Source organism: Halichoeres trimaculatus, unplaced genomic scaffold, assembly GCF_033239565.1.
Source record: "Halichoeres trimaculatus isolate MK-OKI-2021-1 unplaced genomic scaffold, fHalTri1.1 fHalTri1_scaffold_13, whole genome shotgun sequence".
Lineage (NCBI taxonomy): Eukaryota > Metazoa > Chordata > Actinopteri > Labriformes > Labridae > Halichoeres > Halichoeres trimaculatus.
In genome coordinates this window covers 33,450,599-33,468,405 of record NW_027437191.1, presented here as the reverse complement: position 1 = coordinate 33,468,405, position 17,807 = coordinate 33,450,599, and the positions used below count along the sequence as shown (strand labels likewise).

The following is a 17,807-nucleotide window of genomic DNA, read 5'->3' as shown; positions in this document are numbered from 1 at the left end:
ATTTATTTTCTTTTTTGTTTTTATTTATTATGTTTTCCTTGTTTTGGTTTGTTTCTCTTTTTTGCCTCAAAGTGTCTTTTCTTATCCACTTGTACGTAATGTCCAAACGTCTTTTCTTCGTTTTCTTCCAGTCGGCCATCACCCACTTCACATTCATGCTGCAGCGCATGATATTAAATATGACTGTAGAATAATTGTGCAAAATAAAAACTCAAACAAGTAATTTTTGAAAAAGAAAACACTTTTCTTTCCTGTATTTTAAAGCATGAAACATGAACATCCTTACGGCACAAATACAGGGCCTGTGTCTTTAAAGACATTTAGTGAAATATAACCTGAACAACATGAGACACAGCGTGCTCCTATGAAACCAAAACAGAGCATTTTCCATCCTTTTTAAATGAGGAATAGTATAAATCGGGAAACCCGCTTTAGATTTTTCTCCCTGTAAATGACGTCTGTATTTACTTTAATTTATAAAGATTATTATGGAATCAGTTTCTGTAGAAAAGTGCTCATGTTCCCAACTATTTTTTAACTTTCTGTCTCATACGCTCCATCCCAGCTGTGACCCTGCATCCTTTCACTCTCTGGTCATGGACTGACGGGACCAGCGCCCCCTACCCCTAATGTAACACAGTGTTAATCTGTGGCAAAGGGAGAGAAAATGCAACAATAAATAATAGATGAGAAATTTAGGCTGCTGGCAGTGGAAAAGTAACATTGATAATTCAACAATATGTATACATATATATAGATATATATATATATATATATATATATATATATATATATATATATATATATATATATATATATATATATATATATATATATATATATATATATACAATATATATATATATATATATATATATATATATATATATATATAAAATAAAATAAAATTTCAAACATGGGCAGCGAGCCGAAAAAAATCCCTGGTGGGCCATTTTTGCCGGCTGGCATCATATTAGACAGCCCTGTTCTATTTAATGCTGCTGATTGCATCTGAGCAGTGCGACCTGATGCAGCTCCTTTATTCAAACTCAAAAGACAGAAATTTTTCATGATTATAATAATAAAATAAAAATTACAATAATTGAAAAATTAGTTATGATTATAAAAATAAAATAAAAATGATAATAATATACTACTACTACTACTACTACTACTACTACTACTACTACTACTAATAATAATAATAATAATAATAATTGTTATTATTATTATTATTATTATTATTATTATTATTTAAAAATTAATTAAATTTTAAAAAATAAAATAAAATAATAATACTCATAATAATAAAATAAAATAAAATAAAATAATAATACTCATAATAATAAAAATAATGCAAATAAAAATAATAATAAAAATAAGTATTATTATTGTTATTATTATTATTATTATTATTATTATTATTATCATTATTATCATTATTTAAAAAAATATTATAACTTAAAATAATTATAATGATAATAATACTCATAATAATACTCATAATAATAATTAAAAAAAATATAATAATAATAATTGAAAAATAAATGGATAAATAATAAAAATTCAAACATGGGCAGCAGATACCACATGTCGTTTTCATAACATGTCCAAAATTTACAATGCATCTCCTCCTGTTTCTGTCATGCAATCAAGGTTTGTTGACATCAATATTTAGTCACAGTTTTCGTTGATGAAAGACAAATGTGAATACTGTTTTTAAAGCAGGTAGTTTTGGTTAAATGTGTATCAGTACAAAGTGTTACACACACAACAGCTGCTCTCACAACCACATCTAAAAAGAAAGATATGCAGAGCACATCATCTGTCGACTAAATGCTGCTAACGTCTACACACTGCTCCTAAAAGATGAAGAATTTGACTTCTCTGATCTAGTTAAAGCTTTTAATTCTTCATTGTGTGTAGGATGATGATTTAACAGGATGTTTAAAAACTGTGTGACAGGACGAGTTGTTGGTGTGTTTTCACAGAAACGGGCCCTCTGGTGCTCTCAGTGCTGGGCAGAGACGTGGTTCTGGGAAAAACCTGTGGCTCCATCGCTGACTGTACGTTTGATGAGCTGTGTGGCAGAGTGAGTTTTTTTATCTACATATATATTTTTCAGTTCTCTTGCAGTGTCAGGACGGTTTATACTTTACTTACTGTATATGTAGCAACCATCACTACTAATCCCATTTACACACATGGTTCAGCAGCTTCTCTGCTGGAGTTTTGGTAAATTGATTGGCTGATGTAACGACGCGTACTCTCCGCCCAGAAACGTCCTGAAACAACCAAAACATCAACATCCAGGCCGAGGAGGAGGGGCTGAGGCAGACACAGACACTGACACATATGTATGGAGCCCAGAGGAGATGATTGAGCAGGATTATTTCTGTAAAAAGTGACTTCTTATTAATTTTTTTGGGAAATCCTGCAGACTCTACCTTTAGAGACACTTCAGCATGTAAAGAGCAGGACCTGGGCTTGAACTCCCAACATCTCCCACTAAATCCTGAACAAATACCAAAAATTGAAATTATTCTTGGCTTTTCAACTTAAATTTAGTCAGAGGAAGGAAAAGGGTAAAGTATGTTTTGTCAGCATTTTGACTTTAATTTAAATGCTAGAAGAAGTTTGACTCAAACCAAACAAATCCCAGTAACAGAATTTATCTTAGTTTGCAAGAACACGTGAACGCCTCCAGTTTGTTTCTGACTCACGGGTACAAACACACACCACACACACAGAAACTCATACAGTACACTCTCACCCACAAAATCCACTCACCACTAATCAAAACTGCTCAAATTCAAAGCACTCCTCCTGCCTCTTTATTGCCTCTGTGCTCAGTCTCTCCCCTCCTCTGTGTACTGATTGTCCCGGCCTCTGCTCTCAAACTGAATCACCTTCCCTCCGTCTCGCTCCTATTTTCTCTTCAATGTCAAAAAGCAAGTCTATTGATGATTTGGTGAATAGTTGAGCCTGTTGTGCCTCAAATAAAGCGGCGAGGTATAGTATTCTACAGCGAGCTCTAAACTCTGCAACCTGACGGACAACGGTGAGCTTTTGCAGGCATGTTAGCTTCAAGGCTTTCCCTCCCAGCTGACATACGTCCACTTCAGTTCAGAGAGTAATCATCCTGAGAGGCAAAGAACCAAGGACGGGATCCAAATAACTGAGCTGAACATACAGCCTGCAGCGTCTATAGCAGGAGTCTCCAACCTTTACCTCCATATGAGCCATTTTTCCTCAGCTCACCTGGATTAAAGTCAACCAGGAGCCACGAACACTACTTTATTTTAAACTATAAAAACTATGAGGTGTATAAACCTCTGTACAATGTTAAATCTTTTAAAGAATTACCTAAAACAGCAGTTTTTTAAGGAAAAAAATTGTAGCTGCGATGTCTTAGTTAGGTAAATTTGTAGAATTTTTTTAAATTTTGAATTTCTAAAAATTTGGAAAATTTTGAAAAATTTTGAAATTTAAAAATTTGCAAAAATTTCAAGAAATTTTAATTTTTTAAAAAACTTGCAAAAGTTTTAGATTTCAGGTTTAATATATCTGCAAAAACAAAAAAGTAAAAAAAAACAGCAAAAACTTTAAAAAAAAATTATTATTATTTTTTTTTTAAGATTTTTAATTTAAAATTTTTAAATCAAAAAATTTACCCAAAATTTCCAAAATGTCAAAGAAATTTTCAAATTTAGAAATGTTAAAGAATTAAGTCAACTGAAGTCTAACAATTTTATTTTTTGAAAATTACAGTTTTAAATAACAAACACATTTTAAAACATTACAAAATAATGACTTTTTTAAAATATTATTTTTTTTAGTTATAGATTTTTTTAATTACAAAAATTTAAAAAAAAATGCAAAAAAGGAAAATTTTAAAATACTTATATCTTTTTAATTATTGGATTTTTTTAATCACAAAAACTTGAATAAAATTTGCAAAAAAAAAAGAAATATTACAATATTGAAATTCAACAGTTTGCAAAATTAACCCATTTTTTAAAGAATATGTTGATTTGGTAACATATATTATTTATATTGCTCAGCTAATTTTTTTGTTTGCTGATGCTTTATCTATCTCAAGCATGTACAGCTGGTGTGTTGAAGTTAAATGATTTCATCCACAGAATAAAAATCTGTGTTTTCTGTAAGAAAAATAAAAATTCTTTATTTTAATAATATTTTTTTAAAGCTATAAAGAGCCACTGTAAAGGAGTCAGAAGCTTCTGAAGCTGAAGTTGACTCCTGCCTTGTTTCCCAGGCTTTAGGAGCCAGTGACTACCTGGAAATGGCTCGGCTCTTTGACACCGTGTTCATCCGTCATGTTCCTCAGTTGACTCTGACGCTGAAGGACCAGGCCAGGCGCTTCACCACGCTCATAGACAACTTCTACGACAACAAGGTACTCCCTGCTTTAGAAGAACAGGGCGACACATTGATAAATATACATCGTATCATGAACACAGTAAATCTAAACTGCTGGATCAGAGGAGTAACTGTTGGTCACTGCAGAAAGTAAACTGTGGTTTGTGTTGTCATCTCTGTTCAGGTGAGGGTGGTGCTGCTGGCAGCGGCTCCTGTGGAGCGTCTGTTTGTCCTCAGCGGAGGAGAAGATGAGAGAGACAGACAGCTGCTGGACGACCTGGGCCTCAGTGGGGTAAAAAAAAGCATGTTTCATTAGAATATTTCAAAATAAAACATCGGGACAACCATAAACTATGATTAACAAAGAATGAAATGTGTGTGCTCGTGAGATCCTGCAAGTTTTAAAAACTGGGGGCGGTTGTGGCTCAGTTGAAGAGTGGGTTGTCTCCCAATTGGAGAGTTAGTTATATGCCAGGCAGTGGGAATACCAAACTAAACCATAGACTTTAATCAGGTCTAGTCCAGAGGTCTGCAACCTTCACTTTCAAAGGAGCCATTTCTCCTCAGCTCACCTGGATTAAAGTCATTCAGGAGCCACAAAATCTACTTTACCTTCACATTAAAAACAATAAAGTGTATACAATTTTCTGCACGATGAAAAACTTATAATTATCTGACAAGAATTTTTTTTAACTTGTGAAATTTTAATTGTGATGTCTTAGTTTGTTTACTTTTAATAAATTTGCAAAAATTAATAAATAAATTAATTAATTTCAATAGAATTTGCAAAAATTGAAAAAAAAATCAAAGATAGGGGAAACATTTTTCATTCCTTTTTTTTAAAAATTGCATTAAAAAAAATAAAAAATACAAATAAAATTTAAAATACATTTTTAATTAAAAAAACCTTACGAATTTAAAATTTGCAAATATTCTTAAAACTTGATAAATTTCAAATATTTCAAAAAATTTACAATAATTTTTAAAAATGGCAAAAAAATTAAAATTAAAATTAAAAAAACAAAATATTGAAAAAACTTGAAAAATAAATGTTTAAAGAATTTCTGAAGCTCAATAAATTTCCAAAACTTTCCAACAATTTTGAAATCTTAAAATGATTGCCAAAGTTAAAAAAGAAAAAAAATGAACACAATTTTGGAATTTGAAAATTTTGAAAAAGAATTTAAAAAGAATACTTGAATATGATAAGACACATGGATAGTGTAGCCCAACCTATTAGTTTTTGTTGTTTGCTAATGTCCTTCCATGAATCAATCATGTATATTAATCCAGCACGTTGTCAGTTAAATGAATCCATCCACACAGAATTAAAATCTGTATTTTCTTTCAGATTAGTCTTTTTGTAGATGTAGTTATCTTCCCAGGGCTGTAAAACTTGAGGTTAGCCACAGGTGCATGGAAAGTTGGTGGGCTGTTGATGTTGTAGGAGGTGAAGTAGAGCGGTGGCAGGCTTTATTGACAGATGGGATGAAGATTTAGTTCAACTAAATGTTAACACAGGATTTTATTTAGTGTCAGAGTCTTTAATCATCAATACCCTCTGGAAGAAAAATAACTATTCTTTATTTCTTTAATATTTTTTAAAGCTACAAGGAGACACATGTATCACTTCATCTGGACCTTGTCTATTGGACCTGCAGGTCTCACTTCTCGTCTCCTCACCCTGTTCCTCTCTCGTCTCCTTCCTCCAGGAAGCAGCAGAGCATCTGACCCTGTTCACAGCTGAGGAGGAGATCTTCGCCTTCCAGAGGACCGTCTCCAGACTGACCGAGATGCAAACAGAGTCATACTGGACGGGAGGGAGACGGCCGACGCAGAAAACCTAACATCTCCTGCTCAGTGACTCATAACCACCACCTCCATAAAACTCGCCGCCTCCCGACCACTGACGCTGCAGGAGAGAAGTTCAGTTTGAGCAGAATCAGGAAAAGAGCAGGTCTACTTTCTGCATGAGCAGCAGTTTCCTCCATTACACCTGAGAGAGACGTGATATCTACAGAAATGTGAGTGTATCAGACGCTGCTTCCTTTCATCTAACACAGGAGAGTTTTCCTCCCCAGCCTCCTCTGTGAGGCGTGCTCTCTCCCCCTCGTGGACCACTCAGTCTAAAGGACTCAGAAAGGCCTCAGCACCAGGGAAACAGGGGAAACAGGAGAGCGCTAAGGATGTGTCTCATGGAGTGATCAACTACCGCCCTCTAGTGGAGGAACGTGAGTCCTCCTGTCTCCAAATCCATATACTAAATGAGTCTCAGTCACTGCTTCTAATACTGTACTGATGTTAAGGGGGAAATTATTGTATGGATTTAACTGTAATATGTAAACTTGTGGTTAAATGAATAAAAAGTATTTTCAAAAATTTCTTTTTTTTACTAATACTGAGAAACACTAACATTAGAAAAGGCTCTTTAAGCATCAAAATGGATGTTTTTTTTTCTCAGGAAAGGTAGCAAATGTTAAAAAAAACTTAACTGTGATTGACTTTTTAAGATCAATGGTGTAGTGTTATCTTTTTAACCCTCATGTTGTGTCGTTTCATGTCATCTTTGTGTTCTCGGTCAAAAATGACCTCTCCTTCTAGACTTATCTTAAAACTAAAAAAACTTTTTGTATCAAAACGTCGTGACCATTACTCATTTTAAACTTGTATTTGTTAATAACAGCCTGGAGGCCTCACTGATCTGAGCTTTAACACGTCAATTTAAGCCCCAAAAACCATCGTTTCTGTTTTGACTGTAAGAAAAAAATCAGGTGAAACAAAGTTTACTGTTTATCACAGCCAATTTGAGTCAAAGTTACCAAAGACATTTACTTTAAAACGGTTAAATACTTTTTAACATTCACATAAAATAACATCTGTATTGCGTTCTCAGTCAAAAGTGACTGTAAAAAATTAAATATGTAAAAAGGTAATAATTTCAAAAGTACAATTTAAAAAATGTAATATTGACTAATTAACAGGAAAGAACAGCTAACAAGAACAATAATATAATTATCACTACAATTATCACGAGTACCGATTCATGTAAAACCAAAAGGTCCCATGTTTAGGTACCTAAATGCATCCTTGTGACTGTGAGAGAATGGAAGAGTAGGAGATTTTCCATGCTGGACATGAACGCAGCATTGCAAGGTTATAAATTAAGGAGTAAATCTGTTAAATTGAAAAAATATGTATTTATTATTGAATATACATTTTTTTTTTTTACCACATAAACACAAAAAAATACAGAAAAGTGGTACCGTTGAGTACCGGTATCCATTGCCAGGTACTGGACATGGTACCATATAGTTTCAAATGTTAAAGGTACCCATCCCTAACCATCAGTCTATCAGATATTTTTTCCCTGATAACAGAAAAAAAATGTACGCTGAAAAAACTGAACTTTTATCAAGTGTTTTTGTCTCATTTTAGGTAAAAATTGTCTGATTTTTACTTGATATGAGCCACATTCAACAGGTCAGTCCAGAAAAATGTTTTGTTTTAAGGTGTGTAATGACAAATATTAGGTCTGAAATGCAGACTTCATTTTGTCCTTAAATAACTTGAAATCAGACATTTTTCTGGACTGGTCAGGTGAATGTGGCTCATATTATGTCTAAAAAGACATTTTCTACTGAGAGTAAGACAAAATGCTAATTTTCAAAAAAGAAAAAAAAATTCTTCTTCTTTTTGATTTATTTTTTTCCATTTTTTTCAGAAAAAAAAACAAAGTCCATTTTTTTAATCATTTCTTTTCATCTGAGAAAAAAAAATGTAAAATAAAAAAATAATCATAACCTTTTTTTTTATTTTATTTTATTTATTTATTTTTTTTACATTTTTTTTTCTCAGAAGAAAATATTAATAAAAATATTGGACTTTGTTTTTTTTTAGTGGCCCTAATCCTCTTCCAAAAAAACACTTGTCAGTTTTTTGCAGTGTAACAACAGAGAATACTAACATTCAAAAAGGCCCTTTGGACAATGAAATAGAAAATATATGCTTTATCTCAGAAAATGGTGTCAAATGTAAGAAAAAAAAATCTGTAATTAAATTTGTTAAATGGCTTTATCTTTTTAAAGAGGGCATGAGGAGCATTTTACTTTTATTTCCTTATAACAGAAATAGTCTGCTGTTGTAATTATTGCTTCAAATTGCAACATCTGCATTTCCACACTGACATTCTGATATAGATTTAAGAATGATTTCACTCTCCTTTTGTCTGTTTCTGCTCCTAACTGAAGTGCAGATAGAAATCTTCACTGTGTGATGTTTAGGACCTTCCTCCGTTTTTCCAGTAGGTGGCAGCAAACGTCAACCAATCAAATCACAGCTTGTTATTGCGTCCCTGTAAGGATGAGGTCATCCTAGTGCACCACTCCAACCTGGACCATCCTACCCTGACATTTACAGAGAGCAACACCTGCAGCTCATCCAGCCGTGGAGCTTTCCACGGGAGGCGGCGATGGTTGGAGCATCCAGCCAGTATCACGGCGCTAATTCAGAAAACACCAGATTAAATGAATAATCTCATTAGATTCAGGCCTAAAGACGTGACTCAGCGGCTGGTCTGTTGGTGTGCAGGTTGGAGGGTGTGTTCATGTGTGTGTTCAGTGAGATGCAGCAGAAAACTCACACCCACTTTAACTCTCCGTTAAAGAGAAATCAATCATACTCCATGCTGAGGGCCTTAATCCAATCAGAGCATCATGCTGTTTGGAGGAAACATCAGGAACAAACACAGACGGCTGCCGTGCTTTGTGTTGCTCTTAATTGGATGGTTCACGCTGGCTTAGAGGGGTGGTCTTTGTCTCCAACAAGTCCTGATAGCCCCGCTGACAGGAGGAAGGAGGGAAAGGATCAGTCTGTGTCTTTACACGTTGATTAGTGTCGTTTGAGTGTTTTATAGTAAGATTTTTAAGGTAGGGTCTGCAGGAATTTTCGTTACTTGTCCGTAAACACAAAATCAAACTTGGCTCCTCCCCCTTGGCTCAGTGCCAGCAGCAGCCCACACCCACGGCCTCCAACCGTGACTTTGTTCACTAACCAAGCAACCACCTGTAGCATCACGTTTCTACGTGGGAGACACTCAAGAGCCGTGCAGCTGACTTAGCATATTAGCACAAGCTTATCGCAGGTATTTGACACATACCTGGTTAGCAGAAAGCTAACTTACGTTGCTCCGTAGTTTCCTGAAAACAAGTGAAAGTCGAGCCAAGCTTAATGCCAAGAATTTTTATTTGTTGGAGTTTTGTTGTTTTTCATGCTACGTGCTACGTCCGCTATCGTAGCTGCTCTGATTAGCTTCTCCCACTCGCTAATCAACACGCAAAGTAACTTGCTCACCAGGCACACTGTGATTGGCTGATGCAACCACGCTTACTTTCCACCCAGAAGCGTTCAGAGGAGATGACTGAGCAGGACTATTCCTGTAAAACTTGACTTTTTATTTACCTTTACATTTAATTGTAACAGTTTTGAGAGAATAGATGACTAGAGACTTTTAGCAAGCAATGCAAACTTTCCAGCCAATCAGCAGAGATCCTGAGGGTTGCTATGGGATACAGCAGATTCTGAAGCAAGAAGCCAATAACCATGATTATAGAGATGTCAGTGACTCTTTGTGTTTGTGTTCATGATGTTTTCTTTCCTAGTTCCTCCTTTTCTCTGATAGTCTGGTCAGGAAAGACACAGGAGTCAACAGATCTGTGAAAATAGCCTAGCATTGATGCTCTTCATAGTATTACACGATTATTTGGGATTGAACTCATCCTAAAAACAAACACTTCTTAGTAGAAAAGGTGCCAAGAGAAGCATGTCATGTTTACCTGTTAACGTGTAAGGTATGCAGGCTTATGAGGGCCTCTCATTGGCCTCACTTTTGAGTAGCTGGTATATTGTCAACCTTTTATACAGATGTTTTAAAGTCTTCAAATGACTCTGAGATCACATGTGCCCAGAAAGGAGCAGCTCAGGTCACGCTGGCTTATCATGGCCCAGAATAGTCTGGCTAAATGCCAGATCTCCTGCAGTATGAGCACTCAGGGGCATGTCTGACACTTTTTTGTTCTGTATCAGGTAGATAAAAACCTGATAGGACGACGTGTGCCGACACAATTACATCATTCAAACTGTGCATATCTGTACCGAGATAAACCGGCTCATTGGGAAAGTGTTGAGGAAAACACTTGCAGGGCGGGATGAAATGTGTGAAGTTCACTGAAGTCACAGAGAAATCTAATGTTCTTGTGTTGTTTTGATGTGCAGGGGAAAAAAAAAACACAAAAACCAAATACTGTTCCTGATCCTGACATGCACACACTCCAGTGTGCTGCACCTGCCTGTGTCAGTGATAGCAAAGATGAACAGAGGAGCTGTGTTATTAGCATTAAGCACAATAATATTTTTCCAGTAATAATTCATATGAGTGATTTAAAAAAAACAACAACTGTCATTTGCCTTTTATTTTGCACTAACGCTAAAGCGAGATTTTGTTTTGGCCAATCACGAACGCGCATTCCTGCACAGAAAGCGCGAGCACGCGCACCTTGCACGTCAGGCAGCTCTCCGTGGAACAAAGGAGCAGTGAAGGAGGCTGTTTTGATCCAGTCAAGGTGGAGGAGAAGGAGGTGGGGGGAGGAGGAGGTGGGGGGGGCAGGTCCAGAGCATCACTTACAGGATGGAGGACCATCTAGGATTTCTCCCCCCCTCCTCCTCCTCATCGCCTCCTCATCGCCCTGGCAATGATAAATGGGATGATGTCATCCTGAGCGAGGTAGAGCGGGCTTCCGAGGACAAGGGGGCGTGGCTTAAGCGCTGTGTGATAGGTGATTGACAACCTGCTTTTCTAATTAAAGGCACCATCAGACATTAACAGGGGAAGAAATGAGAATATGAAATGAAGGCTTTGAGGAAAAATCAAACGACCTAGTGTGAATCAGATGTTTTTGGTTTGAAGAAAATTTCATAAGGAAGACAGAAATGCAAATTTGCTGCACTTATTCAACACATACAAATAGGGATTTTGAAATTTAATATAACTTCTTATGGTGTGAAATATAGAATTCAATCGAATACTGAGGTAAGTTTGAGCAGATGACACCTAAGGTTATAAAAAAAGGAAATTAAAATTCTGTTATCATGGATCAATGTGCATCATAAACTCCACTGTTTATAATAAACAGCTGTCACACACTAGAAAATCACATGACTTGCTACCCCCCTACTCATGATTTAAGGTAAACCTTTTTTTTTTAAAATTTAAATATATATTTTTTGAATTTTTGCAACTCTAAAATTTTTTTATTTTATTTTATTTATTCATTATTCATTATTATTATTGTTATTATTGTTATTATTATTATTATTATTATTATTATTGATAATAATAATAATTATTATTATATAATTGTAATTATTATTATTGTTATTATTATCAATTATTATTATTATAATGACAATAATAATATGATAATAATAATCATTATTATAATTTTATAGTTATAATAATTTAACTAATTGTTAATTTATTTCAAATATGCAATAGTACAGGACTTTCCAATTACAACTAACTATTTTTGTCCACAACGTAATATATATACATGAAAATAAAAGGAGGCCAAGTATGAATAAAACAATAGAAAAGAGCAAAATGAGTAAATTTCATATTTTAAAATGAGCAGAAGCATAGCTTATTAACTCTCACTCTTTTGGCTTAACACAAATAAGATATTCATATTTGCATATATATTCACAGATAGGTTTATATACACATACAAATACATAAACGCATGCATACATACATTCACGTGCACCTATATACACATTTACACACATACACACACACACACACACACACACACACACGTATGTACACATACACATCAACAATTATTCATAATAACCATGAATGATCATTATCTCTCCCCTCCTAATAACATATTTTTGTACCCTGTTTTGTGGTCATCCATTAAAACCTCTGAGTGGCACTTTCAGTTTGACATGATTTTGGCGCCCCCTTATGAACAAAGCAGCCTGTGTTGATTTTGTCCTTATTCTGTGTGAAAAATGATTCCCAACAACAAAATCTCATTGAGAACCTTTAAAATGTGACACAAGACTGTGAGAAATGTGATTTTAACCATTTGGCCGGAGACCTGCCCTCAACCAGCAGCTTCATATATTAAAAAAAACACTAAGCAGTTGTTGTTAATCTTCCTGTAAGTGGCCTTGTTTGCTTGTTCTCATTCATTAAGAGGTATCAATATTTCTTTCATGCAGCTTTACAATCAGTGGAAAATGATCGTGGGAGCTTTAAGCTGAAATCTGCAGAAGACAAAGTGATAAAGTCAAAAAACAAAAAATAAACTGAGTGATTGCATTTCCATTACGGCTTCCATACATTTTAGTGTATATGGCACCAGTGTGTTTTCTTCTCAAACTGTATGTCACCTTTAGTCATATGGATGCTCAGTTTCCATCTCAGTAGTATGTTTAATAAATGGACACTGGCACTATTTTGGCAATATTAAATGTTAAATAAAGTCATTACTAAAAAAAAAAAAACGCAAAAATTGATTATTCCTTTTAAAGAGTGGATATTACCCTTTTTTAAATCAAATGTATTTTTAAATATCTATGGTATAATACAGTATTGGTCAGAAAATGTGCCTTTAAGAAACATACTCTCGAAATGTCAAAATAAATGTGTTAAATTGTGTAATTTATTTATTTATTATTTGTTTAATTATTCATTTTATTTACCTTTTTTAATTATATATTTATTTCATTTATTAACTTATTTATTTTATTTTGTTTTTATTTATTTATTTATTTATTTATTTAAGTATTTTATTTACGTATTTGTTGTGTTGCTTTATTTTTTATTTATTAATTTATTTAATTTACCTATTTAATTTTTTGACCATTTTAAACTTTTTTTGGTTTCATTTTATTTTTTATTTAATGTTTTTGTTTATTTGTTTTGTTTCATTATTTATTTATTTATTCCATTTATTCCATTTATTCAATTTATTTATCTCTACGTATTTTTTTTGTTTAATTTTCCTTCTATTTACTTATATTTATTTATTTATTCAACTATGTTTTTTTTTTAACTTTATTTATTTATTTATTTATTTATTTATTTATTTCTGTTAAATTTATTGCTTTAGTGTTGTAACAAAGCAGAAACCTGTAGCACACCTGTAGTGCTGCCCCGGATGTTTTCTTGATCTTAAGTCAGACATGATCAGCGTTTACCTGACAGGTGTCTGGATAATAATAAAATCTAATGAGTCTCATTAGTTTCTCTTTATTTTGGCGCCTGTCGCTGACATGTCAGGACGTGTCCCTGCCTCCACCTGCGCGGACAGCTTCGTCCTCCTGCGCTGCAGTGTCTCTTTAAAAGGCGATCCCCTGCACAGGATCCAGGGGGCTGGACCTTCAGCGACTTGCATGCGCGTGTCTGCGCGTGTGTATGTGTGTGTGTGCGTGTGTGTGGTGGATACGTCAGTGTGTGTATGTGTGTGGAGCGCTCATCGAGATACAGTAGTAACCCAGAGTGAGGTGGCAGTCTTATTCCACATCGACACTGACTTGGCCTGCATACATCCTATCCGTGTGGACCGTGAGCGCACTGAGAGGAGGACAGGAGGAGAGACTCAAGATGGCATCTGGACGTGGCCGTGGACGATCCGGGATCTAGTTTGGTGGTTTTTGCGCGTTTGGTTCCACGGAGCGCAAGTGACTGGCCCTGCAAGGTATTTCATTTAAAGTGTTAGGAGCGGGTTCGTTTCCCACAGAGACCTGGTCTGAGGACTTTCTCCTCTCAGACTGTGTCAGCAGGACGCGGTTAAAGCCGAGGCGACTCTCCATGGAGGAGTAGTGTTTTAATTCCGTGCGAGTAGCGTCACTGACAGAAAGTGGGGACTTCTCCGCGGTGCTGCATGCTCTGTTTCAGGCTGTGACTAACCGAGTTGGTTCATTTCTCTCTCTCTTTTTGTCCTCAACAGGCGTTTAAACTCAAGTTGTTCCTGTTGGAATAGCAACAAAGGACGGGAGCGCGCATTCATGGGACGCGACTTTGACAGCTCTCCGTTTCTCCTCTTATAACTTCGTTTCTGATCGCTGGGCTGAAATTCTGACCGGAGTAGGTGGATCATGGCTGAGGCTCAGCTCCCCGACCCACTCCCGGACCTGGACGTGGCCATCGACCCGGACTTTGAGCCTCAGAAGCGGCCGAGATCGTGCACCTGGCCGCTGCCTCGACCGGACTCGAACGCGGCGAAACCTGGGAGTCATGACACGGATATCATCCCCGAGGAGGAGGATGATGAGGAGGACAGCGCGACCCCGACAGCGGCGATGAGCGGAGCCGCCACGGAGGACCAGAGCAGCAGCAGCAGCCCCGTGCCCGACGGAGCGCTCTCCTCCCCGGGGCAGGAGAGCGGAGGCTCCCCGCTGTCCGCGCACTCCCCGTCGGCCACCCCCGGAGCGCTGACTCCCAGCGGCTTGGCTGCTCAGCAGACCCCGAGGAAAGCTTCCTCTCGCCGGAACGCCTGGGGGAATCTGTCCTACGCTGACCTGATCACCAAAGCTATCGAGAGCTCCCCGGACAAGAGACTGACCCTGTCCCAGATCTACGACTGGATGGTCAGATCCATCCCCTACTTCAAAGACAAAGGGGACAGCAACAGCTCTGCAGGATGGAAGGTAAGAGTCCCACACACACACACACACACACACTCACACACACTCAGTGACTCACCCAGCCCCCCTCCTTCCTCCATCAAAACAAAAACAAAAAGCATGTGGCTCGCAAACCCACTGACGTACACACACAGACAGTCACACGCACACCATTAAACCAGATTTTACGAGCAAGTCTGGCTCCTTTTTTCCTCTCATTATCATCCTAATAGAATTTACAGAAAATGTCCTGGAAATGGGGGAAAATGACATCAGGGAGGCATTAGAGATCATTAATCTGCAGGTCAGGTGACCGCCTCCTAAATGAACCATAACATCAGATCTGGATCTCATTCCCAGACTCTACAAAAACGCATCAGACCTCCTTTGTCTTTTTTTATGTGACGTCTCTGATCTTGCATGGCTGCGGCTGCAGGAATTAAGAGCAAACAGAGACGTTGTAACCGGTTTGTCTGGAAACACAGTAGCCTATTTCAGGTGACGCAACCCTGGTTTTAGACAAGAGGGAATGATACAATTACATAAGAGTTGCCTGAACTGCAGCTAATCCATTCACAGGATGAGGAGCTGGATGTAAACAAAACCGTTTCACATCAACGCTGAGGTGTGAATCCTGAAAAGACCTCTCAGAAAACTCCTCTCGCTTCTTTCGTTGAGCGTTCTGTGGCTGCGAAGCGTGTCATCGAAGCCATGTTGTGGTTTTATAACTTAGTGTTTTTATATTTAGAGGCTAAATTTCCGCCGTGCTAGCGTAACCCTGTTTGCTGTTTGTTATGTAAACCTTGGCAGGGATCTGTCAGTCTCTTGGGTCAGGTAGACAACTGCCAAGGTTGCTGGTCCTGCCATGGGGGAATTACATAACAACCGGGTCGCTGTGAGTTTGGATGAGCTGATAGATGATCCGGTGCCTCCCCAAAAAAAGACATATGGGACCCGAGGAGGAGAAGCGGGGGGCGCAGAAGGTCAGGGAGCGGAGATTAACACCCATCAGGGACCGGAGGAGCTGTCTCATGGGACGGGGAGGTCTGGTATGGAGAGCAAAAGAAGGAGGTTGTGTGTTTGTGGAGCAGCAGAAAGTCAAGGCCGGGTTCACCGTCACCGTGCGGGGCTGTTACCCCAGGAATTCGTGGCATGAGGGCCGGCCTGTTGGTGGTTTAGTGTTACCCAGGGTCTGTCAGCCTGTTTCAGTTTCCTTAAACTCTTTTCATCAGAGACTCTCAGAGACGGCTGATACCAAACCCTTCTTCCAGTTTGTAGTTGTGTTACTGTGTTGAACAGATTTCTCACACTCCTCTGTGCCAGCACGCCACTGTTTTTGTTTGTTATTGTCACATAATGATTAACCTGAGTGTAGTAGATTACTCCACGGGTCACAGTGTTTGATCGATGCATTGATTGGCAGAGTTTCCAATACCTGATTCAAGGCTGCTGCAACAACCTGTGTTGACCATGACTGTCTTTGTGAGAGGATGAAATGTTGATAAAGAGCTAAATTTGAGCGTACAGTAAGGACGCACCAATATGAAAATTTTGTCCAATATTGGTACAAAAAAGTGCAATCGTGAGAAAAGACAATCATGGAGAGGATCAAAGGATGAACGCGATCAAAAAAAGTACGTTCTGTCTGTTTTTTTGATCAAAAGCAGGAAGTTAGACATAAAAGAAGAGAGTCCGTTCTTCTTAGGTAGTTTTGGTGTTTACACAGTCAGAGAAAACAAGATTATTTGGGTCTTGAAAGATTGTTCAAGATGCCCTGATAATGCTGGCAGCTAACGAGTAAATATCGGCCGATATTGATAAAATATCGTCCGATAACGATATTGATATCGATATATCAGAGTGGACCGTCTTCTTTTATGTCTCTTTTCCTGATTTTTATCCAAAAACAGACAAAACGTACTTTTTTGACCACGTTCATCTCGGGCGTCTTTTCTCATGATTGCTCTTTCTCTCTGAACTACCTCAACACATCATCTCAGATTGTTTTTGTTGTTTTGTTTTTAACCAATATTGATATGGGTAAATATCGCTATCAGTCATAACAACAAAATCAATATCGGATATTGGTATCGGCCAAAATTTTCATATCGGTGCATCTCTATTTTCTCTCCAGTTTTTTTTTTTTATATTTATGGCAGGGATGCATGATATTGGATTTTTATCCGATATTTTACAACTCATTCAGTCAAATACTGATCTCTGTACCAATATTTTTATCAACTTTTGCTTGTATTGGAAGTAACGTACAGTATTAAGGTGCATACTCTCATATTCTTTTTGTGTTATTCATTTTTTTGTGCAAATAAAGAAAAACACAATACCTAAAACTGCATATTCATTTATGAAAATTACTTTCAAACAAAATAATACAAAAACGATGCATGCTACTTAAAACGTGGAAATTTGATGCTCTCCCTGAAACAATCATAACAATACTCACAATAAGGGTAAATTTGGCCAGTTTAACAATTGACAGTCAGTGAAAACAAATTCTGTTCAAAGATCCAAAAATAAATCCAAATCAAATAAAATGGCGCAAAAATTGGGCATTTAATCAAGTGTGCTGCAGCACATTATTTCATCAGTGTGTTGGCTGATATCCCATATTTCATTTTTAAGCAAATATCGTCCAATACCGATAATGATATTATCATGCATCCGTTATTTATGGACAGTCCATGTGGAAATGTGGAAAAACAGCGACTGCCAAA

At 36.9% G+C, this 17,807-nt stretch overlaps 2 protein-coding genes across 2 annotated transcripts in view; both read left to right on the top strand.

The window, feature by feature from the left end:
- Window positions 1–6,714, top strand: part of afg1lb (AFG1 like ATPase b) — a 47,161-nt gene extending 40,447 nt beyond the window's left edge. The window contains exons 10-13 of the mRNA XM_074685089.1: window positions 1,992–2,092; window positions 4,280–4,420; window positions 4,568–4,675; window positions 6,096–6,714. Of these exons, the coding sequence (XP_074541190.1) occupies window positions 1,992–2,092; window positions 4,280–4,420; window positions 4,568–4,675; window positions 6,096–6,230 (485 nt within the window). The 3' untranslated portion in view covers window positions 6,231–6,714. The remainder of the gene's footprint in view (window positions 1–1,991; window positions 2,093–4,279; window positions 4,421–4,567; window positions 4,676–6,095) is intronic.
- Window positions 6,715–13,875: 7,161 nt separating this feature from the next.
- Window positions 13,876–17,807, top strand: part of foxo3b (forkhead box O3b) — a 64,033-nt gene continuing 60,101 nt past the window's right edge. Inside the window, exons 1-2 of the mRNA XM_074685503.1 lie at window positions 13,876–14,147; window positions 14,400–15,099. Coding sequence (XP_074541604.1) covers window positions 14,548–15,099 — 552 coding nt within the window. The 5' untranslated portion in view covers window positions 13,876–14,147; window positions 14,400–14,547. The remainder of the gene's footprint in view (window positions 14,148–14,399; window positions 15,100–17,807) is intronic.